General features: G+C 42.6%; 1 protein-coding gene across 1 annotated transcript in view; it reads left to right on the forward strand.

Moving 5' to 3' along the window:
• Positions 1-2,296: 2,296 nt before the first annotated feature.
• The window catches only part of anos1b (anosmin 1b), a 29,697-nt gene continuing 7,403 nt past the window's right edge, over positions 2,297-24,590 (forward strand). Inside the window, exons 1-7 of the mRNA XM_037468586.2 lie at positions 2,297-2,458; positions 10,112-10,159; positions 18,227-18,289; positions 18,918-19,125; positions 20,050-20,234; positions 21,851-21,980; positions 24,165-24,258. Of these exons, the coding sequence (XP_037324483.2) occupies positions 2,297-2,458; positions 10,112-10,159; positions 18,227-18,289; positions 18,918-19,125; positions 20,050-20,234; positions 21,851-21,980; positions 24,165-24,258 (890 nt within the window). The remainder of the gene's footprint in view (positions 2,459-10,111; positions 10,160-18,226; positions 18,290-18,917; positions 19,126-20,049; positions 20,235-21,850; positions 21,981-24,164; positions 24,259-24,590) is intronic.

Below are 24,590 nucleotides of genomic sequence, written 5' to 3' on the forward strand. Positions count from 1 at the left end.
TAGGTACACGCTCTACGTATACTGAAACAACAATTGCAGTGAAATGCCACAGAGTGACACTGCTACCCCATACAGAAACACTGCCCTCCTTTACTCATGATATGCACACCATAATGAGCCGTAATAAGCATTCGTAATGAGCCACCTTTGGTTTGAGAGACAGCTCTGTCGAAGACAGAGACAGATGAACAGTGAGTATTACCAGCTGCATGGAATAATGCTGGACAACTTCAATAATCTCTGACAGGAATAATAATAACATGTACCGATGGTGACAGAGCAGTTCAATGCATTTCAGTAGATGACACAGTTTGGCTTTAGCTCAGTGACATGTTAAATTTGTTGTATTTGAAGATTAGAAACAGCTTGTCCATTTTGTAATTCATAGCGACTGCTGGGTTTAGTCGGGATTAGATGTGTTTATGTGGTCCACTGTGATGAAGGTCCAGAATTCTGATGTCAAACAAACTGGTTCACAAGATGTGATCATCAGAGGGTAAACATTGGAATAGCTTCCCTTATTATTGCAAATCAAGCATCTCTATTAACATGGAAACCCATTTCACAAATGGAAATCTGTCCCAAAGTTATTCGCTGTGAATAAAAATTGACAGGACAACCCTATCAGCCTCACATGTGACCAACTCACACTGGTGACAGAACCATCAGGCTCTAGTGCTCGAGCCAGCATTTTAGAAAAAGAGTCTTCATCAGTGATCCCAAGATAAATCACAAGGGGTCACAGGATTATGGGAAGAAAAAAAAAATGTATACAAAATTGTGTGATTTTCTCCCCTTTAATTTCAGTCAAAGCCTGTAAAAGTCCTTCAATTGAATCTGAGGGGAAATATTAATATTTGGTTCATAACACCATCGCCTATGATGAGATATCTTTAAAGCTGCAATTTGTCAATAGTCGATCAACCCACTATAGTGAGGTTTTTCAGTTGATTACCACAAAAGTGGCTTTGTGCTCTTTGTCAGGTGGTATTAGTCAAAGCCATGCAAGATACAACCCCCCCCGCCCCCACCACCCTAACCCCCACACACTTTAGGCCCCAGGATAGGTTTTTTCCGTTGGCTAGTGTGATCTTGTTGCAAATTGATCTCTAGATTATTGTCTTTTCATTTTTCAAGCAAGCTGAGGCTCCTCAGATGTGCTGCAGGAAATCATAACGGCCAGATCAGGATATATTCATTTTGAGGGTCAAGCCAAAACGGTTGTAAATCACATTATGTTGATACTAACCAACGCAGTTCTTTCTAAAGTCAAGCCTAGTTAAAACGGCAGGGCCAAAAAAAGTCCTGCCAGTACATACTAAATATTTATGCCTTTCCATTTCCCCTAAATCAAAACGTAGGTGACTCTTTCTACATCTCATGGCCAAAAGGGATGACTCCTCTGCTGTGTTACGAGTTTCTGTAAACAAATACGACTGTAAACCATTTGTCCTAAACATCTTGACTTGGCCCTGGATCTAATAAACCACACTTGGCTCCACCGCCCCTGTTGAAAAGTTACTGGCTCTGTGACAGACACCAACCTCAACACATGCCTCAGGTCTTTCTGCTATGAATAAATGTTCTGTGATTAGTCTGTTCCAATAATTACCAGAGCTAATTCCCAGACATCAAATGGGCATTTTTTTTGTTCAGAATAGTAATTGCACACGAGTGTTGAAACAGAAGCCTGCCGTGCCGCTCCTTCACTGCTTAGCATCTCCTCGTGTTAAATCTATTAGTGTGATTATTAGAAGAACGAGAAGTGGGGATAATTAATGATTATGAAGAGTGGAAGATATAACAAAAAAAAAAGAGTATTCGGTCAAGTCCTGAAAATGTGATAATAAGCCGGTACAACCGAAACCAATATTTGAAAGTGGAACAGCTAAATGGAAATAGGATGTTATTTAATGTTATTTAATCACTTACACCCGTTATCACGTCAGGTAGTGGGTAGAGAGAGAGAGAGAGAGAGAGAGAGAGAGAGTTGACGTTGACCATAACCAATGATGGACAGAAGAGAATAAACAAAAGGATGATGGTCATTGAGCTGGTTTGAGGAAGGAGGGAGTGAGTGAACTCGAAGAGGCCGTCAGCGTGAGAATAAAGACGGATAAAAAAAAGGACCACATAACTCCGCGTGGTGGGAGTGTCCGCGAGAGGAGGGGAAGCCGCTCCACTAAAGAGCACGACGTCAACGAGCCGGACACGAGAAAGGAAACGTCTACCGCGCGACTCAGTTCTTTCCCCCCCCCCCACCACCACCACCACCCCCATTTTTTCCCTCCGTGTCATGTCATTCCGTCGGGCCGCTTTGGTGCTCCTGTGCGCGGGGCTGGCCGTGACTTCGCCGCTGCACGAGGACATCCAGGAGAACACCGGCAGCGCGAGGTGCACGTCCAGGTGCCTCAGTCTGCACGTGACTCAGCTGAGGGCTGCGTTCCAAAACCTCCAGGTACCTGCGACCGACGCTTTCTCTAACAGCGTAACGTTCGAGTTACCAAAAAGCAGGTCTGTTGGCATTAGTTAGTTTGAAACTTCCTCTCGGAAGTGAGTAAACAATAATTACCCTCAAATGTTACTTCAGGTGCCTTTCCGATGTTTATAAAGACCACTTGCTATCACTGCATGCGTTGTTGTGTGTTTTTCTAGTTCTATAGATCAATGGGGTCAGTATTGATATCGTTTGTTTCATTTTTGAGTAATCCTATTTTATAGCTTTAAATAATGAATACGCTTTAATATTCAGACTATATACTATGTACTTTAATATTTCCCCTAACATTTTACAGATGTGGATATTGAAGGGTCAAACTAAGAGGTATGGGGTCAGGCATCAATCAAGACCAGTCAAGTGTCAAATTGACACTAAAGATATCAAAATGTTTTTCAAATTCTGTCTTATATTCCACTGAAACACCTCAGTAAAGCAGAAGCTACAGTGCACTAGCGGCTAAATCTGTTCCCAGTGATGCATTTTCCTATACAGACATTAACACTAAATTCAAATTGCAATTTGACACATTATTCAAACAGCACATAAATAGTCGTATTTATTGGGTCCCACTGATATTGATTCACCTCTGACCCATTATGTAGTCGTTACAAAATATATTTTAAAATTCTTTCCTTTCTGAGGGTCGTTACAGAATGAACGGCCATTCTCTTTCTCACAAGAGAACCAGCACAGAGGAAACAATATTTGAACAAATGTTTTGACATTGCTCAGATTGAAGTTGCCCCGTGTTGGTCCTCAGAGGGCTGGCGCAGTTGACGAGATTACTCATCCCAGTGCAATCGCTGGCCCATGTTCTGCAGCCTTTGTAGTGAGGAATGTGATTAACGGGGGACATTAGGACGTTACTAAGTTTGAAAAGCCACTTATTGTTAACGGCTTCAGCATGTGCATGCTGTGTAGAGGGTGGGAAAGTCATTAACCACAGGGTTCAGCCCCAGTTGCTCTGAGGTGTGTAGAAGAAAGTGTGTATTTATGTGTGTGTGTGTGTGTGTGTGCGTGTGTGTGTTTGGGGGAGTGCAGATGTTCATGTATGAAACAAAAGTTTGGTCTGGTCCCCAACCATCCAGAATAGGGCCATGGCACCTGTGCATCTGGTAATGAGGGTGGCCCCTGGATGACTCTCTGAAGTTTGATGCGTGTGTGCATGTGTGTGTGTCGCACGTGTATGTGTGTGTCGCACGTGTATGTGTGAGGTGTGAGAGAGGGACCATTTGATTTAAACTTTAGGAAGTGAAGTGCAGCAGACCGATGTTCAGCATCAAAACGGCAGCAAACCAACTGAATGGGAGGTAGCAAACGGGCCAGAAAGGAAGTTTCAACTTGAAGAATGTGTTCACATTTGTATCCCAAATCCGGAGAAATGCCCCTCCACGAACTGTCGCTCATTTAATCGTCTTATTATTGTTTTGAGGATGAATTCTAAATGTGGATAGCCTCTTCATTCCTCAATTCAACTTCAGCATCCATTTGGGTTTTCCAGTGGAGCTTGTAGTGTATTGGCCTCGCAGTCCAGATCAACTGGGGGGGGGGGGGGGGGGCATGCAGATGTTTGCAAAGATCCTATGCATGATGCCTCTAATGAGGAAGTTTATGTACTCGCAGATGTGGGGAAAAATTGCCTTTTAGAGAACAGCTCCAGTAACTATAACATCAGTGACGGCAAATAGAGCTTTACTCATCCTACACCACACTCGGCCACAAACACACAAACACACGCATTGCTTCCTGTGGCTTCACTGTGTTTTGGGCTCTCACTCTTTCTCTCAGTGTGTGTGTGTGTGTGTGTGTGTGTGTATGTATGTTTGTGTGTGTGGCCAGTGTGTAGCCACAAGAATGTGAGTCACCAGTTTTTCTATTTACACCTCTTCTCTGGGTTTTCCACTACTTCCCCTCATATGGTGCAATAGTTTAACTATAACTCCTTCTGTGTGTGTGTGTGTGTGTGTGTGTGAGAGTATATATATATTCCCAAATTCCTCCTTGATGTAAACTCCTAAAAATAAGAAAAAAAGCCACAGATCTGTTTTTTTGCACATGCATAGCAGCTCAAACCAGAAGGTTTGTCTCAAACGCTCACAGGTCCGTGGTGCTGAGGAACTGGTTAGCGGTCTCAGCCAGGGACTGGTTCCCAGTGTGAGGCTGAATGAACTGCCTGTGCGTTTATGTTTGTGTGTGTGTGTCTCTCCCAGCTGCTCTGCGGTAGGTAACTCTAATCTACCCAGGAGTCGGTCAGCCAACCAGTCACGCTCGGAAAAAGACCAGAGACAAGGGTCAGGTCAGGTTTCACAGAGGGACAGACGGGGAGATAAGTTCAGGTAGACCGCCGCACTCATGCACGAAGACAGACTGGGGGGGGCGGGGGGGGGGTTAAAAAGACGTGAGGGCGGGCAGGCAGGTGTAACAGACATACAGGCGGACGACCTGACAAGTCAATACACTGGCTCAAGACTGACGTGCAGGCAGACAGGTAAGCAGAGAGACAGGCAGTAGACGGGGGGGGGGGGGACAAAAGGCCTATTTGATTCACCTCAGAGATAAAGCATCTGCCTCTTTCTGCGACTTCGGGGCTGCGCTGTCATTCGATCAGCAGAAGCCGGGTGGGATGGTGATAAAGTGGTAGCATTGTGGGAGGGACTCACCTGAAACCAGGACATTCCAAGACGGTAAATTGCAGGTTCAAATACGTACGCTTCTATGTACAGTGAATATTTAGGACAGAATTGTGACTTTTGGTTTCAGGGTGGCACAAACGGTGGTGTTCTGGGTGGAGGTCCTGTGTGTTATGACCCTTGACCCGCCTCTTCTTACTCGTCTGCACTCAGTCTCCTGTTCTCCTGTGAGTTTCAGGTGAAAGCCTGCAAGTGGTGTTCATCTTCTCATCTAACTCACAGCAAGAAAGCAAATAAACCTTATTTCTTAAAATGTGGAACTTTTTTAGTATTGTTTTTTATTGATGGTATTTTACAATTGTGTGGGGAGTGAACTATAACAGAAAGATAGATGTTGTAATGGTCGAACGAGGCAAAATTCAGGACCGAGTAACAACCACTTTGTTTGTGACTCCAGTTGGTTGCAGGATGTGGGTCACCACAAACACTGAGGTTGACTCGCACACACGCACACACACACACGCACACACACACACTCACACGCGCACGTGTACTCTTCTGTCGGGAATGCTCAGACCTCAACATGAGTTATTTTTGGAAGAACTTCACATTCTGTTTTGGGGAAGTTAGTCAGGATACATTAGCCACTCACACTCGCACAAACACATGCACACAACAAACACACAGCGTGGCCGTGATTGCTTCTGGGTCATCTGGGTGTGATTAGCAGAGTTAATGCATCGTGTTGAATAGACTACTGCGCCACACCACAAATACTGACCACAACACACACACACATAAAATCTACACAAACTTTTGTTTCACACGCACACACACGCACACATACACAGTTGCTTTTTATCACTGCATCTGGCAGGAGTGGGATTTATATCTCACTCTCTTTCAAACACTGAAGGGTGTGTGCGGCCATGCACGTGTTTCTGTGTGTGTGTGTGTGTCCCTGCTTCGTTGCTGCTGTTGCGTCCAGTGCGGTCAGGGTATTATTCTTTAACAACGATCACCTTGGATGCAGCATGTGGAAGTCGTCTAGTGCGAGTGTTTCTTCCTCCGTGGGTTGGTTCTGGTTCTTCACGTCTCTCGTCTCACACTCAGACAAATTTCTCAGGGTGGAAAAAAAGTTTTAAGACCTTGGGTTTTTTTGGGGGGGCGGGGGGGGGGGTTGTGAGATACAGCAATGTGTAAATCGATCATAAAAATGAAACCATATTTTATTGTTTTTTTGCTGTCATACCGTAGATCATAAAATGGGATAAATTGATATTCTATTTATTTTTCACGCAAGGCTTGTTTTGTGTCTCTCTCGCTTTAATATGAACTGATTTTACTATATTAAAAAAAAAGAAATACACGGTTTTATAGTTAAATTCCTAACATAGGTCTTTAAGCATAACCAGGAGTATGGTGCTACATACATGCAGTTAAAATATTTTGATATCGACTGTTGAATTTCTTCAAAAATTGAGTTTTAAAAGTTGGCTACCTAATAATAAAAAAACCCCAGCCAGAAAAAGAGATTTCAGCGGAATTTATTGCATCCGGTCTCTTTAGTTGTATTTTCCCAGCCAGTCTCCTTTCTGCTCCTATTAACTAATATATATTTCCACCTACGCCTTCTTTTGTCTGTATCTCGGCTCTCCTCACCTCCTCCCTCTCTCCCATTTCCTCTCAGTCTCCCAGATCCAACTTGTCTTCTCTTTTCCCCGTCACCTCCATCCGATCTTCCCTTTTTCCCCCCAACTTCGTCTAAAGGTTTTCCTCAACATGTGCAGCTGTTTTGCCACATACACACACACACAGCGAGAATCAACACAACTTCACTCTGACCACTATTTAACAGCCATACGGCACACATCAAAACTGCCTTGATTGGCTCTGACAGCAAATATGTCCCATGAAATTGACTTTGGATCAGTGAGCATATGCGTTAATCCACGTGTACGTGCACTAATGTGTGGGTTGCAGAGGGATCTGAGGTGGAATGACAGAAACAGGGGGATGTTATGGCAAGGAAGACAGAAAAAGAAAGGGAGAGTAAAAAAGATTAAGATCGGGGATGAAGATGTGAGGCCAGCAGCGGGGGGGGGGGGGGGGGGGGAGCAGCTTTACATCTCCCAAGTGAAAGTCTGGAGATGTTTAACTGTCCTCTCTGCTCTTTCAGTAAAGCATCTACATTATGTCAATGTCAGCATTTTTTGTCCTTTCCTGTCATTTCATGTCAGAAGTTGGCAGACATTTGGAGATGCCGGGGCAAAGAGTTTGAGGGTGAAAATGAGAGAAACAAAAATTGACAGAGAGTTCTTCTTTTTCTGCTTCCTTTCTTCCAAAGGGAGACAGAAAGGTGGACAGAATATAGCTCCATCGTTCTGCTGGAAGACAAGAATTGTTTAAGCCACCTTGATTGAGCTTCTAGGAGCAGGAGAGAGCCAAGTTATATTGCAGTTCATATGGCAGTATTTCTAATAAGCTTATTTATTTATTATATATTATAGCAGTGTATAATGTTTTTTTACATGAGATATTGCTTGCGTTATTAATGCGTTAATGTTTCTGAATGTCTTTTAAAGTTTGTCTTTGGCTGCACTTCCAGTGGATTCAGAATATCAGTCAAAAAGGTAGCTGTATCCTTGGCAACACGGCCCGTCTTTATGTTTCATGTAGCTCCTTGGCGGCGTCCGTTTTGCGTAGTCTGAATGCGCTTTGAAGAGAGGAGGAAAGAGGAGAAAGGCGTTTCTGTCTCTGTGGTGATACCATGACAGCCGGTCCTGTGTTTCTCCTTCCATCCCGCTCTCCTTCCCTCCTGCCCTCCCCACAGACGTGTTACTAATATACTCATCAGAGATTTAACCAGTCATTTTGTGCCTTACTGCTTTCTTTTTCTTCTCCCTCCATATCCATGGAGGCTTGTTAAGCAGCAGTCCCAGTATTATTGAACAGATTACTGTTAAACCAGCAGGGTTAAAGACATACTGACATGGGCAAGAAATACACTTTTACATCTTTTATTCAAAGATTATGTTTGACACACAGAATTTCCGTTCATGCATTTTAAATGGTGCAAAGTTGTGGTCGTGTTTGTTCAACATTTTGGTTGCACTCTTGATGTCCTGAGGCCTCTCTGAAAGCTCCCTGACCACCTGGTCACTGCCGCCAACAGCTGGCCGGCCGAGGCCATATTACGCAGCTGCAGCAGTGGCCAAGGCTGAGAGCACCAGAGGAATGAGGCTAACATGATGTGTAGGGAACTTCTCTGCTCTCTGACCATTTTAACACATTTTCTCAATGGCCAGTTTCTGTAGAAATCGGGCGTGACTAATGGTTAGTCAGTACGATTGTGGGAGCCCTCCCCTTGTCTCACAGTTAGAAAAAAGACATCCGGCCAGCTAATTTAACTAATTTAACTCAGGAATAATTACAATAATTACTTGACAAATCCCAGTGGTTTTTACTCATTATTTGTAAATTATTACAACACAAATCTGATAAAAAAAAAATACCTACAACTTGTAGTGACATTATAAATTCCTGAGCTATATAAAGTACATCCCACGTAATAAAATAAACACTTAAAATAACAAAGTGGAGGAGAAACAATGCATAGCCCCGTCACACTGTGCGCAATGTGACTTGGGAACATCATAAAGATCCTCAACTTATCTTGAGGATCTGAGATAACGCATGCTTATGACTCGGACGCCTCTCAAAATGCAGATCTATTCCGACACAATTTCACAGGGCTTATAAGGAGAATAATTTGCTCATTGTCAAACATCAAAGTCCGACTTAGCTCCTTTTAGCAGTTATTTCACAAATGATCCACTAATGGTCAGTATCTAGTTTTTAATGGTGCAAGTGAAGGAGTCAAATCAACATCTTCTGTTCCGTTAAAGCCCTTAACCACTAATCTCTAACCCTTAACCTCTGCACTGTTACCCCAAGTCTAACCCCTTCACCCTCACTACGCCAGAAGCACAAAGGCTACTTAAAAGAGGAAAAGCCCTGAGAGGTGTGTGTGTGTGCAAAGAGATGAGCTTGGTTTAGGCTAAATACAGCCAGCTCAAAAAAGGGTTTGGGAGTCGTTAAGAAGGCTTATCACACACACACACACACACGCACACAATTACACACACTGGGGACTCCTACAATCCCTGTAGGCACACACATGACAATAGACAGTACACAACTGGCACACAAACCAGTATTGTAATAGTTGTTTAGGTGTTGAACGATGACATCATGATTATTCTGAGGATGACAAAACAAAGAGAAGCCGTTGAGTCACACCGACTCAGTCTCCTAAAAACTGCTGACAGGGTTTCCACTGTCATCCAAATCCATTTCAGTACAATGCGTTGAAAGTAATACATACAGAATAACTCAAAGATACTGTGAAACCAAGGCTTTATGGGAAGCAGTGTTTAAATGAAACCGTCAAACAACTTTGTTAAACACCTCACAGATCTGTGCGGCCTTTTGCATTCGTTACCAGGTGAGTCTTGTCTTTAATGGTGTTTTTTTATAAACGTGAAAGGGACCTGAGGACGAGGGATTGGTTAGATTGTTCTGTATTTTTGTCCCCGGGGTGATGAGATGACATCAGCCTGTGTCACGCTCAGAGTTACAGGAGCCATGTTTACTGGTGGTCTTGACTCATTTAGCAGCAACTGTGCAGACGCACACACACACGCACACACACACACACACATGAAAATACATCTCTCCATTTGACGTGGCCTTTGTGTGGTGCAGCAACCACACACACGCAGTGTTTTATGTAATTTTGTGCCCAGAGGATCATTTAGTAAATGGGAGAGGTTGGCGGTGTGTTGGTCAGGTTTACTCTGGTTCTGCTGACAATATTTAGCTTTCTGTCTCTTGGTATGTTGGACCGAGCCTTCGCTCGAATGGGTCAAATGTGGGCGGGTTTATTTCACTCTGTTTATTTCTTTTTCTGTCTTTACAGAGTGACAAAGTTCTGGTTTGGTGTGAGAACCACAGACGCTGCGCGCAGGTAAATACTCACACACTCACACACACATACAACTTTACTCTTAAATATATTTTACTGACGTTCATTCAAATTCCTGAAGGATTACTCAAAAAGGAACTCTCTGTCCTCAGCCCCAACCATAACCCTGTTCTTAAACCAGTTCCAACCCTAAAACCAGTTCTTCAATGTTGCAATGTAAGACCAGACTGTCAAAACCGTAAAAAAAGTTATGTTTTCCTAGTAAAGGAATCATATTATAGATCATCATGTTTTAGCAACAACAGTATATCTTTGTACTACATTACCATCTAATTGTTACCAGTGTAATTGTTTTGAAGCCATCTTGTTTTTTTGGCTGTAGTAAGTGGCCATAAGTATGTTAGCACACAATGAGATGATCCTAACACACCCGACACCACAGCAGGGTCACTCTCCAAGTCTTTCTTTGTCTCCTGTGTGTGTGGATTATTAACTCTGTGCCACACGTCTTCTGTTGTTTTTAGTTCAAATAACATCCCCCCCTTAATATCATCATCATCCATCCAACCTGGAGCAAACATAATCCCCTGTTTATGCACTTAGCACTGCTTGCCAGGAGGATTCACTGTGTGTGTGTGTGTGTGTGTGTGTGTTAGTTCATTGTTTGATTCAAGAGGAGTTTCCATGTGCTGTATATTTAGCTGCCAGTCTCAGCTGCAGGTCCGGCGTCTTACAGCTTACTGGACATTATTGTTGGGTTTTCAGAACCATAGTTTCTTACAGATCATCATGTTTTAATTCAGGAAGGCTACAAGATGAAAATAGCTGACTTAAAAAAAAAAACGAAAATTGCAATTACTAAACAAACAATGTATCAGAAAGTATTTTATGGACTGAAGAATGATGCTGTGTAATCTACAGCCAAAACAATGTCTGTAAAATATCTGTCCACCATGACGGTTCACTTATTGACCTTAACTTGCTCAATATTAATGACTTGTTGAAAGACTCTGTCTGGTTTCTTATTGATGTGCTTTCTGAACTCTCCATCCGTGGTTCAGACCTAAAAGCTTGATCCGAGCTGAAAGCACACCTGAGTCACTTCTTGTAACACGTCCAGGCTTTTCTGTTGGACAGAGGCAAAGAAAAGCAAGAGACAGGCGTGAGAGCGATGTAGTGCGTGCAGCGTGCACATGAGCAGTGCGTGTGCTGATGGAGGTCAGTCGGGGCTAATACAAGCAACAGTCAAGAGCCCCCAGCCCCCCCCCACACCCCCCCTCCAGAACTCCCACCAACAGACCGTTTTTAGTGGATACCGCACTGAGCAAACTCACTGAGCAGACTTCAGCGATACCTAACCCCCGCAATACCTCAAACACACACACACACACACACACAGCTCCTTTGACCTTAGCCAAACATATTGCTATATCTTTTCCTTCCCTCTCTCCCTTCCTTTGTTTCTGTTCCTAATATTTAGATTTCAACAAAAAACACAGGGAGAAATGTTTGAGAAAATATGTTGTACTTCTGCATTTTATTGCTGTGGCTTTGTGTCTTTCTGTTGTACATGTGTGAAATACCAGTGTGGCACTGCCCTGTAACTGCGCTGTGTGAACCACAAGTTTCCCCTCAGACAGGCTGATACTGCACAGACACGCAGTGTCTCTTCTTGCTCCTTTGAATTGCAGTTATTATTTCCTTACCGTTTTTACAGTCTGTTGAAAGTGGACCCAGCCCGATTTGTAATGGTCCTCAGAGCAGGCCAACAAAAATAAATTAGAAGTAACGCAGTCCTCAGCTAATTTCCAAAGATTAATCAAAGTAATGAAATATGAAGCGGAGGATATCCCTCACTGTTTAATGCTCCCCTGGTGTGTATATTTGTTAAAATGATATGTGGGAGATATTTAAGGCGTATGCACTATGGGAGCATTATACAGCAAGCACAGTCCACTGATTCAGTGAATCATTGGCTAATGCTCCTCATTGTACTCTGTTATGTATTCTACATTTGTTCTATTAACAATTTTGTTAAAGGAGTTAAATGACAGATTCCAACAACAACTTATAACAACTTATAACAGACTAAAGAGAGAGAGAGTTTATAAATGTTTGAATCATTCTCTTGGCCATAGGGATTACAATGCGATCCAGTTGGAACAGCTAATACATGTTTTATGTTCTCCTCAGGATGGATTTTCCTCAATGTTTGTGATCTCACAAGTTCTTATCATCATCTATCGTCCCGTCCAAATTTGGCTGGTGACCGATCCAGGGTGTACCCCGCCTCCTGCCTGAAGTTGGCTGGGATAGATTCCAGCGACCCAGTGTGCAGGAGAAGCGGTTTGCAGATGGATGGATGGATGGATGGATGGATGGATGGATGGATAGTGAGCCGCTAGTCTAGAATGCTTGAATGAAAATGAGTCTTGGTAAAACAAAAAATTACCTCTTCTTTTTTTATTATCTCAATTTTAGAAATATAAACAGTAGCCAATGTAATACCAACAAGCATCCAAAATAACTGGACACATTTAATTTGAAATTGAATCATGTCACAAACCAAGGTGCACAGCCACGAAAACCGTGAGGACAAACAACAAATGCTTTATTTATTAAGGCAACAAAAGAGGTCAACTAATGTTGTATGGAGTAGGAACAATGTTCACAAAATTCGCTGAAACGGGGCCCCGTGGTGTTGACAGTGTTGCTGATGAAATCAGGTGTTTCCACTCTGCTGATGAACCTCAGCATTAAACTGCCTCATTGTTCAGAGCCTTTTCTTTAAAGAGCTTTAATGTCAGAATACGTAGGAGACAGTTAAGTAGAGCCGCAGGAAATGTACAATATTCTTAGTTACACAAAGTTAAAGAATTTAAAAAAAGTGGTAGAACTTCTCTAAGGTTACTTTTAAAGCAGTTGGATTGCCTTTATGTAGTACAGTACAAAAGGAAGGGGGTAAAAAAGAGACAGAGGTTAGCATGGTTTCATTGAGGGTGCTTTATCGGTTCCTTTTGTTACGCGAGAGCCCGGAGGCCGTCGATTTGAACACACACCAAGCAGATGTTGCCTCAACACACATGGTTCGTCTCACATCACGAGTCGCCCTTTTTCTCACGGAAATGCACACGGGAGTTCACTAAAACTGAACTACAGCCCTCAATCAATTCCTCAATCTGTCCATCTCCTCCTCCTTTTATCTTGCACGCTCTCTCCCTCGCTGTTACACACATGTAAAGCAGACAGAGTAATGTGTCCCAGGTGTGTGAGGCAGCAGGACGTCCACCAGCAAACAGGTCAGACGCAGAACAAAGAACAGAGCCATCGAGTCACTGTTACTTTGCCTTCTTATCGCCTCTTTATTGTTCATTCCTTGTTAGGAGGGATCACATTACTTGTAATAGCAGAATAGTTCTGGATGCGTAAGTGTCCCGCCATGCTGTACATTAGAGCTCCAGTTGTACTTTTGGTCTTGTGCCTCGGAGGCTGTTTGGTTCTTTAATAAAAAACACTTGTTCTAGCCCACTTCCCCTCTAAAACAGATGGATTTCTGATATATATTTACTTGGGTTATAGGGGCAGTTTTGGCAAAATACCGTTCAAAGTATCGGCTCATGTTCGCCGCGTATTGAGGGAATGTAACATCGGCTCCTGATTGATTCTGTGTTTAGATTCTCAGCCTTTTCATGAGAGAGAGAAAGCGCTCTCAGGGTTTCCTCTGAGGTTATTGTGGGCCCGTGTGGTTTGAGAGGTGAGGAAGTCAACCACTAAACCAACGCAAAGCATTTGTCTCTTTGACTCTACTCCTGATCTGAAGTGAGGTGAAAGCGCACACGGTCTCTCGCGGAAACTGAAAAGGGCAAATTGCACTTTTCCTAGTCAAACATATGCTTCCACACGAGGGTCAAGGCGAAAGTGGGAGTTTCCCAAAAAGAGATGGGAGGGGATGCGTAGCAGGTGCAAACTACGAAGCCAAGGGACGCTGCAAGGATCACAAAATCATTACGCATTACACATTAAGCAGCAATGCAATATTACAGTTACTGATCATTAGGCACAAATATCATCATTGCTACAATTTTTGTTCCCATGCAGTTACACTACTGTCAGCTTGGTGTTTGGGGTTGTCCTCTATGTTTGTCATTATACCTTCAACCTCGACTCTATGTGAGGGAGTCTGCATCCACCACTAAACTGCATGTCACAATGTGTGTCACTAGGTCCGATTTTGAAGGAGTTCTATGTTATGTATTTTTGCAAACTTTTCTATAACTTTCCAGTTATCCTTTAATACGGCGAGTAAGAGAACAACTTAAAGAAGAAACTTCAAACAGAAACCTTGTTTTCATAAGGGATACTTATTAATGCCCAGGAGCAAAAGCGACACGAGGAGTGGACATGCGTTGTAGCTCAGGTTACAATGTCGCTGCATCCATCAAAGCGGGGCCCCGACAGAAAAGGGTTTGGGAACCATGGCTTTAGGGCACGGCTACCTTGTGATTGACAGGTCCTTACCGAGGCGTTGTCGGATCTTAGTTTTCTTGTCTTAGAACTTAAATCCTTTCACAGAGTGTATTCAACTGATGAAATAATTGCATAATTATGGTTTCCTTTAAAATGTCTTATTCAGTGTTTTTGCTTGACTTAGCCCCACCTCTTGCGTCACTTCTGGTTTCTGGTTGAAGACAAAACAAAGGTGTGGACGACCAAAAACGTAAAGCACGGGGATTTCAAACCGTAGCTTACGACCCAACAACAGCTTGTCAAAAGAGAATTTTGGCATCTTTCGTTAGGTGGATGACTGCTTAATGCTTATTGAATTGAATAGCCTTTGAATAACTGAAAACAAGTGGAACACAAAAATGAACAGTTTTCACATTGCAGCCACTGAGCAAACCGGTGACTGTACATGCAGAGTGAGCACATCTGGTCTCAGGCTGTCTTTCTTTGTCTCTGTCTCTCTCTCTCTTTGTTTCTCGCTCCCTTTTCTCTGGAATCGTTTCACTATTTGTCTTTCATCTCCTCTCTACTTTTCAACTGACACTCACCCCCCCCCCCCCCCCCTCCCTCTATCCACTCTGAAACCATATCTCTCCTCCCCTTCCTTGCCTATTTCCTCTCCTCCCTCTCGCTGAGTGCAGCTGTCATCCCTCTATCGTGGCAGTTGAGGCCAGAGGACGGGGCGAGAGACGAGACGTGTGAGCGTGTGTGTGTGTGTTTGTGTGTTTGATTAATCATCATCCTGATCTCAAGCAAACTGTGCACACAAACAGACACGTGCGCGGCAATTAATGAAAGCTCTGTTGTCACAGTGTGGTGGTGTGTTCTCTGGCGGCAACGACCTGTGAGCTCGCTCTCTCTCTCTCACACACATAACTCATCATGTCGCCTTCAAGGCCAGAAGTGTCCCTTTGTCTCTCCGCTCCTCTTACACAAATGTAATGCGTCTACTTTTCAGGGATTTATAACCTCCGACTGATATTTGAGAGAGAGTAATGTGTGTTTTCGGCATTAATCCATCTGCTTCGATTCACCCTTTTCCTCCTCTCTTGCCTTTCCCTCCCTCGAATGTATACTAATATACTTGTGATTATTACTTAAGTAAAAGCAACATAAACTAATTTGTCACATGCAAATGTTTTAGCATTAGTAAAATAACGGATTATAACTATTTCTACCAAAACATAAAGTACTTATTTTGCAGAGCGGCCCTTCACTGTTAAATTAATATATTACTGGAATAAAATTAGGAAATTGAATTAAATGGAATTTCCTTCAGAACAGTTCTTAACTCTTTAAGACCATTTTAAACTTCTATTTCACAAGTTGCTATGTATTAAAATGATAAACAACCAAAAATTAGCCCTGCAGGAAAGAGAGAGCAGATGAAGGATGTCAGGGGAGGTCTTATGTTGAGGCACGGAAGGAGGTAGAGAAAGGCAGTACGCAAGTGATTAGAGGTCAAGGAGAAGCAGAGGGCCGATAATGTGAAGACAGGAGACCAAAAGAACAGAGGATTGTGAGGGGGGAGGGCGGAGGGGAGAAGAACGGGGGAGGGTATGAAAGATTAAACATGTCTGTAACTGATCAAAGCGGTTTGGATGCAGCGTGCGTGCGTATGTGTGCGTGTGTGAGTTTGTGTTCAGTGGATTCCCATTAGCTGACGCCTTAGCGCCCACCTGGAAGGACCAAAAGTAGATACAAACAGTAATGCATACAAAGCATGTAGAACATGACGTAAAACAAACAGCTAAAAATATTACAGACATTAGAAGATTCTAAACATAGTAATAATCAATCATTGACAATGCATATTGTCCAGTGCATCAGTAATCTACAAAGAAGGATCCGATGACAGAATATTACCTGTATGAGTTATATGAGGAGGTAGTAAATTGCACTGATTTATTACATCGTCATTTTGATGAATTCAAATATATATTTAGCGGACATGTGAGTACACACAAGCAATTAAAACGTGAAATAGCTGGCAAACCAGCTTCATTTACCAATTTGTTTACCTGTTCATCAGACTACAAAAGCTGAGAAGTTTATGTTATATAGTCATTAAAAAGAAGACTATCCCTTAAAGATGTGCATTGATTTTCTGGACAAGCATATGGACAACAAAGAAGGTGCTTTTGTCGTTGTTCCCCTTATTTTGAGTTCTAAATTGTCACTTTTGGTGTCCATTATAGCCCACGTAATTCTAAGCTGACTACAGCCCTGTGGAGAATCAATCTGCCACACTTTGAGCCTACACAGTGTTTAATGCTCAGCAGGGAGACCTCGGAGGTGGAGTATCAATTCTAAACCAAACTTTTATGAGCCGACTTGACAACATTAAAGAGCTATCAGGCTTCACGCCCACGTACCCCGGGTGATGAAACCAGCACATGTCGCTTCACGGCCTTTAGCTTGTCGATGCTGAAATTATTCCAGCAACAAGTTACTTTGTAGCGTTTGTCCAATATTTTATACATAAGATGAAATGTTACCTGGTTTTAATGTTGTGTGATGATAACCCTAACGGCATTCAAAGCCATAGGATCTGCAAACGGGTCTATTTGGAGAACACGTTTTCATCCGACAGTAGCTCTCATTGTGTAAAAAATGAGGTTTTATTGCTTTTTGTTGATTCTATTTGTTCCCGGGAATCAGTGAGATGGAATATATTGTAAAAATGATTGAAGCCAGGCACACTGGGAGTGGAGGGAGACAGACGGAGGGAGAGGGGAGAGAGAGGAGGGGGGGGGGAGGAGGTTTGGGGTGAAACCGCAGTTTTTATATGTTGTCTGGATTTAATTTACTAAGAGCCATCATTCACAAGTTCACTGAGGTGGCAAACCAGATGAGTGTGTGCATGTGTCCTCTAGGCCTGTGTATTTCCTCTGTCTTACCTACCTGCTCAAGCACAGAGCTCTGCAATGCTTCACGCCTCAGCTACTTAACAGAATAGACAGTTTTGGAAATATCCTTATTTTAAGGTACACTAAGTTAATTTTGAAGTTAATATGTCTCTGACTATGTTACATTTTGTTTGTTGTCTCTCCACTCCAAATTTAAAAAAAATACAGTACGTGAAGAACATTTTTCTTTTTTTAAAGGATTACATGCGACAGAAAACTTTCTTAAAACAAAGGAATTTATACAAAGTATCTCCTCACAGCAATAAAACCTCCAATCTCATTATTTACATGACATTCATTTCGATTTTATCCAAAGCGACTTACAATAAGTGCATTTCAACCGTAGAGATACAAACTCAGAACAACAAGAAACAAGAAAGTGCAATTTCATCAAATGTATTTCAAATTAAACAAACATAATATGAAAAATGAGTGAGCTCTAGAGGTGCTAGTTGGTGGATTTAGTTTCCATTGGTCAGCGTCGGGTTAGCTGCCTCCAGTCTTTGTGATAAGTTAACTGGTTCCAGTCTGTAACTATATATTAAACAGACAGGCATTCGATTCCCTCAACTAATTTAAACTAAGCAAATAAGTACATACCAATGCGTTTGGTGTTTTTCTTCATTTATCATGTAAAACCCTTTCTTTATTGTGCTGTGAGCTTAATATTTTGTTAATTTTTTATGTTTATGTCCAGTGCCTTCAACCATGCAAAGAACTGTTGGAAACCAGGAAGGTGCTTTCTCCAAAGTCTTGTGAGGTAAGACAGAAAGAGTGTGCATAGTCTACAACGGTGTGTGTGTGTGTGTGTGTGTGTGTGTGTGTGTCTCTTGGTGGCTGTGTCCCTCCTGCACCAGAAAATGACTTTTGTTTTCACCATGAAGCTGCTTCTTGACCATGAATGCCATGACTGAGCATTCCTGTGTCTGTTTATGCAAGCTCCTGTGTGCTATGATTAACATGTTTGTGGTGTTTGAATGTAAATGTGTGAGTTTGCTGCAGTGATAAGTGTACAATGCGTGTCTGGCCCTAAATTATTATTTCTAAAGCCAAGGTCTTCAGATAAGTTTTTCATCACAATAGCTGGAGCGTGTTACCGGCTGGATGGCTGGCTGGTTGGGAACACAGGCTGATTCAGAGCTGTTGTGTTTACATTTTGATGATTTGCAGCCTTGTGCACAGACCCAGCCATACATACACACACACACAGACACACACTCAGACAAGGCTGCCTTCAAAGAGTAAGCAGGACTTTACCAAAGAAACACTTTCACCTCAACTTTGTGTCTTTCTGTGCTTGTGTGTCTTCACATTTATACATTATTTCTGTTGTGTGTGACAACTATAAAAAAATAACAAATCCCCCCCCCCCCCGTTCTCCCTCTCAGAAGCAGACAGAGTGTGTGACGAGCAGAGAGTTTCTGACCTCCCTGAGGTTGTCTCGCCAGGGGGACTGCCCCCCCCCTCAGCGGGCCACTGGATTCGCTGCAGCCTGCGTGGAGAGCTGCTCGCTCGATGGCCACTGTCCGTCCTCCAGGAAATGCTGCCCTAATGGCTGTGGGCACACTTGCCAAGCCCCGGCCAATCTATATAAAGGTACAGGAGGCTGTTTGGGACTTGTTGTAACATCTTGTGGGCTCTATTGTAAGAGGTCGCTGAGAAGTTGTTTTGGATTGTTTCCGTCCGCATGACGTGCCGTGCTGATTAAAAGTACCGTGGCTGGTGTTGATCATTGGTTAACTAAGCTTTTAAAGAAATCTTGGTTAGCTGATGTGTGGTCATTGGCTGCTTGTTACTCATAACACAGAAAATGCTTTTTTTGTGAGGGTTGGCCATCCAATAGTTCAGCCAAAAAAAAAGCCCTAAAAGTCTCAGCCAAATGAAAGCAATGCAATTTGATGTAATGAAGATCCTTAAATATTGCCTGCTTGACTACACCTAAATTCCAGGACGGGCCCACCGTCTTTAAAGGCTCCAGCTTAAGCCTGAGTGGAGCTCTTCAGGAGAACAAACTGCCTGTTTGAAGATTGGTCCGCCATAATAATGGCGAGAAATACTGTAAAGAGAGTAATGTGTGTTTTCGGCTTCGACTCCCTCTTTTCCTCCTCTCTGGCCTTTCTGTCCCTATCGGATGTATACTAATACTTAAAAGTAAAAGCAACATAAACTAATGCCACATGCAAATGGTTTGCATTGAATTGGCCCTATTAGCATTAGTAAAATAACGGATTATAAGCATTAATTGCAACACCACACGCTAAATATATTGCGTATGACATATTTTGTCAACAAACCTTTATTGATTTACTCAACAGTTTTAAAACGAATGACTATTTAATGTGTATCACCTATTCCTCGTGTCACTGAGTTGAAAGTGAAGTCACTTTATTTACATTTCAATCAAAAAATCTGTAAACTAATGTCAACATATCGTCCCATTTTATCCTCAGACGCCTCAAAGTTGTTCCCATTTCTTTCCTTTCCGGCCTTTATGGTTGATTCTTCTGTGATCTCCTCCAGGTGTTCCTCTGAAGCCTCGCAGGGAGATGATCTTTGCCGAGGATTCAGAGGGTCGTGTGAAGGTTGCGTGGGTGTCAAAGTTCAACGTCACCGTGGAGCCCGTCGTTTACATGCTCCAGTCCCGCTGGAACGTCGGGATTCATCCTAGCGAAGACCATGCCTCTCCGTGGACTACCGTTGCCATGGTACCTACTGTAGAGTCTTTATATTGAGGATGGGAATTTTGGTGATATGCAGACATAAAGAAATGTATATTTTGAGTTATTAAAAGAGACCATTGTGTTAATATCTGTGTATAATATATTTAGGTTATTGGGGGATAATAGTTGACAGAGGGAAACTTGTAGCGTGAAAAAAACAAAGAGAACAACATGTCACGTAACTGATTCGAAGAGTCATTGAAACTATACAAATGCTGTGCCTTTAACAATGAAACAGCCACGCAAACTTTATAAGATATCTTTAAATCATAGCTCTAAATCTGCCTCGAGTGATGAAACCTCTCGAATATGGACATGGTTGCTAAACTCCATTTCCACCTCATCAGTCTGCTGCCTTGCTGTCTAAACCTCTCCAACCCTGGCAGTCTCTTACTCTGCCAGGGTAAACCGTACGCCTGTGTGTGTGTGTGTGTGTGTGTGTGTGCGCACCGTGCGTCCGTCTATGTGTGTGGCTGTGTGAGGTTAGGTAAATAAGCAGAGCTTTAAAAGGAACCACAGGCAGCCACAGTCGTTCCACCGGCTGACTCTGAATGACTGAACGCTCATTATAGACTTAAATAGATGGCAGCTTGTGTGTGTGTGTGTGTGTGTGTGTGTGTGTGTGTGGGGGGGGGGGGGGGGGGGGATGAGTTGATTTTGAGTAGTTAATGGAATTTGCACCGTCGAGGAGACAAATCATGTCAATTGTTTGCAATTTCAACGATAATTAGGAAAATATAGTGTTTTTTATTTAAAAAAAAGTTTGGGTGAAAAAATTAAAATATTTAGAATTTTGGGGAAATAAGATGATTACTTTTAATACCATTCTCATGTCTGTATGCTAAATATGAAGCTAGTGGTGCAGGTTAGCTTAGGTAAGCACAAAGACTGGGGACAAGAAAACAGCTGGAACTGTCCAGACATCAGACACCTGCACCTCTCCAGCTTCAATTAACACACAGCATCTAATTTGTAAATGTCCTGCTCACTTCTGTCGGCTGAGCTTTGACAAAAATGAGTCTCCTGGACAGGAGAGTAGTACCATTCTGCAAAAGCTCTCAGCAAGCAACTGTTTAGGTCCTTCCCAAAATATAAAAAATATTCCTTTAAATTTGTGTAATTCCTGAGCTCTTTGAAGAAAAAAAGCATGTTTTATCAATTTTAAGGCCTTTATACACAGATGCAATGACATATATCATGCATGAAAACTTTTCACACCAGCAGCCACCATTTGAAGACTCTTTTAATACAAGTTTTGAATCGATGGGTACATATTGAAATTGTGAGAGAGCATGTACGTGCATGTAAACAGCGTTGGGTCCCGCACCATCTCATTCATTCACATCGCTCTTGAATACTGCTCCCCCCGTGACTCACTCTCAACCAATGAGAACGCTGTGTTATAATGATGGATAGACTTTCTGAACCGTATCCTCAAAGATGGTTGTAATGTCACAGTACACCTTTACATCACTGTAATAACGTAAGAGTTTAAACCACCGGTGGTCAGCAAAAACACATTTTTGGGGGCTTTTGATTTGAAAAGTATTTCACGGCCATGCGCGATGTCATAGTTACATGTGATGTATTTGTATTTGTAGACGCTCTCTGAACAGGTGGTCCTGTTGGATTTGAGACCTCATCGCTGGTACCAGTTCAGAGTAGCAGCCATCAACAGCCACGGCAGCAGAGGCTTCACCACACCCAGCAAACACTACATCTCCACCAAAGGTAGTACAAACGCAGTCTCAACACCTGCTCTCATATTGCTTTTCTCTGAAGACAGGTTTGGAGCCTCGAGGACATTTTCCTTTCTTCTCCTTGCATGTTCTTCATATTTATTTCATTGGATTTGATGGATAAGGTCGGCACTCCCAGCAGAAATGAACAGGCAGTCCACAAAACACGGACAGGAAACACAAAATACGTCATTTCAAATGCACACACACACATATATGTGTCTACATTAAGCCAACCACAACCCCTACTTGTTCAGTCGGTTTAGTGATAAATCCCTGTTGTCGGTCTGCTAGACAACACACACACACACACACACACATGCTCACGCTGTAGGTCTTAGCTCTAATGCTTAGCAGGCTTAGGTCATACTGGTGTTGTGCCAGGATTGGCTAGGGATATGAATCCCCAGCCATGATTGGCTGAAGCATTTGAATAATGACTTCAGGTTGGACCGAGCTTTGGAAAAAAGGGGTCTTTATCAGTTGAGTACTTAAAGGAGATTATGAAGAGGTGTCTTAGCAGTATTTTCCACTGCCCTCAACAAATAAAAAACTAATACATTTCCTCATGTAATAAAGTCAATATACAAAATGAGGAATGTTTTACAGAGATTTTTCTAGCAGCCCCTCGTGGTCCATTAACATTTTAAAGCTAAAATGAAGTGGACATTCTGGTAATTACTTTAGCTTTCTGGCTGAGAGGTGGATTCTCTGGCCTGTATACAAGCTCTTACTAACGGAGGAATTAAGGGTATCTGGGAGCAGTGTTGTGTTTAGCAAACCAGAATTTAAAGAAAAATGTGAAGAAATCAGAAATATATTTCAACCCACTGATGGTGCATTCAAACATTTAATCAATAAAGACTATTTTGATTCAACATCAATTATGAACAATATTTACTTCCGTGAAGATGAATTTACTTGCTTGTGCTCTATTTAAAGATCACAAATGGCAGTAACATTACTATGCTGTCATGTACTTTACTGGGGATGTTTGGTGGATTTGACAGTTTCTCTCCATTTCCAGTCTTTATTCTAATCTCAGCTTACTGGTTGTCGTAACCTGGTTGTAACTCTGAAGAAAGAATTGTATTCCCAAAAATACAATTAATCATCTAAGATTGTGTGTGTGTGTGTGTTGAGGACCAGGGTTAAAGGTTAAAGACACAGACTTCATTATTCAAAAGAGTCCGTCTTGTGTTTCCAGTTCAATGGTTTGATTAGTCGGGGGGCTGGAGGTCAAGGGTCAAATCAGGAAGTTAGCAGATGTCAGCATGGTTTCAGCTCCTCCATTGTGAACTGATGCTAACCAGAAGAGAATAAGAATTCCAAATCCTCCCTTTCCTGTTCAGATATTAGGGCGGCGCTGTACCTGCCTCCAGTGATTCCCAGGGAACGTCTGGTTCAGAAAAGTATTTTTGATGTCTTCATCTAATGGAAAAATGGACTGAAATCCACGCACAGTGAAAGAGGACTCGGTCGGTTTAGGTTCTGTTCCACCGCGGGCGTTGCGCTTATTCCAAACACAAACCACAAACACACACAGGCCAGGTCTTCCAGACTCACTCTGCTGCCTTAACTTTGATCTCTGCGTCGGAGCCCGTGGGAGGCCTGCCATGGGGGATGTAGTTCTAATCACATACATTTTGTTGTTTTAATCAAACACAGGATCGGGGTTGCGTTTCTAATGAGATACAGAGCCAGTGCTGAAAGAGCAGCAGCCTCACGATTTAATCTCGGAGGCCAACAGTGAGTAGTGGAGGTTGCCTTTGGGTTGTGTTGTGGTAGCTACTGAAAAGGGCAGCTTCGGGTTTCTCCAGTATCCCTCAGCTTTGATGCTGTAAATCTAATTGGCTTTGAAGACTTGAATGGGACGACGACAAAGAGGAAATGTTCCTTTTCCCCCCCAAGAATGACATCTCTATTTTGCCGACCTGCAAAGTATTAACATCAAGCTGTTGAACTACATCTGCTTTGTAGGAATCATGAGCTTAACCCCAATTAGACACTGCTAAATATCTGTTTGTCTTTCGTTGCCGTGAGCAACAGATGGCCTCGTATTGGACAGCGAATGTCTCCTCGTCTATTACAGTTTCATTTTGATTTATGGACTGCAGTTTCTCTAAAAGATGCCCTCTCTCTCTCTCTCTCTCTCTCTCTCTCTCTCTCACTGCAGACCCTTCACCTCCAGAACCACCAATTAATGTCAGAGTGAGCAACCAAACTCTGGACAGGACGGCTTCAGAAACAAGCCTGCAGCTCACAAAGAGGTGTGGTAATGAAATTAAATATGATTGTCGGAAGGGTCGAAGGTACTCAATGGTGTTCAATGGTATTTAGCTCGCTGGATCAGTAGCCATGCATCCTTTCAGGGGGTTTTGTGTCACTGCTGCAAGCACAGCTGCATGCAAGATTACCAGCAGTATTCTAATTGAACACCTAATAACAGAGAGGATGATGCATTGCCTGCATGTACACAGAGGGAATTAAAAATACCAACATTAAAGGCAGATGGCAGACTGGCCATGAACGTAACTTCAAAACCCTTTTTCTTATTATCTTGACTTTGTCTTTTTTTCCTGATTCATTATCACACATGTGT

The sequence above is a fragment of the Pungitius pungitius genome, chromosome 7, assembly GCF_949316345.1.
Source record: "Pungitius pungitius chromosome 7, fPunPun2.1, whole genome shotgun sequence".
In the NCBI taxonomy this organism is placed as follows: domain Eukaryota; kingdom Metazoa; phylum Chordata; class Actinopteri; order Perciformes; family Gasterosteidae; genus Pungitius; species Pungitius pungitius.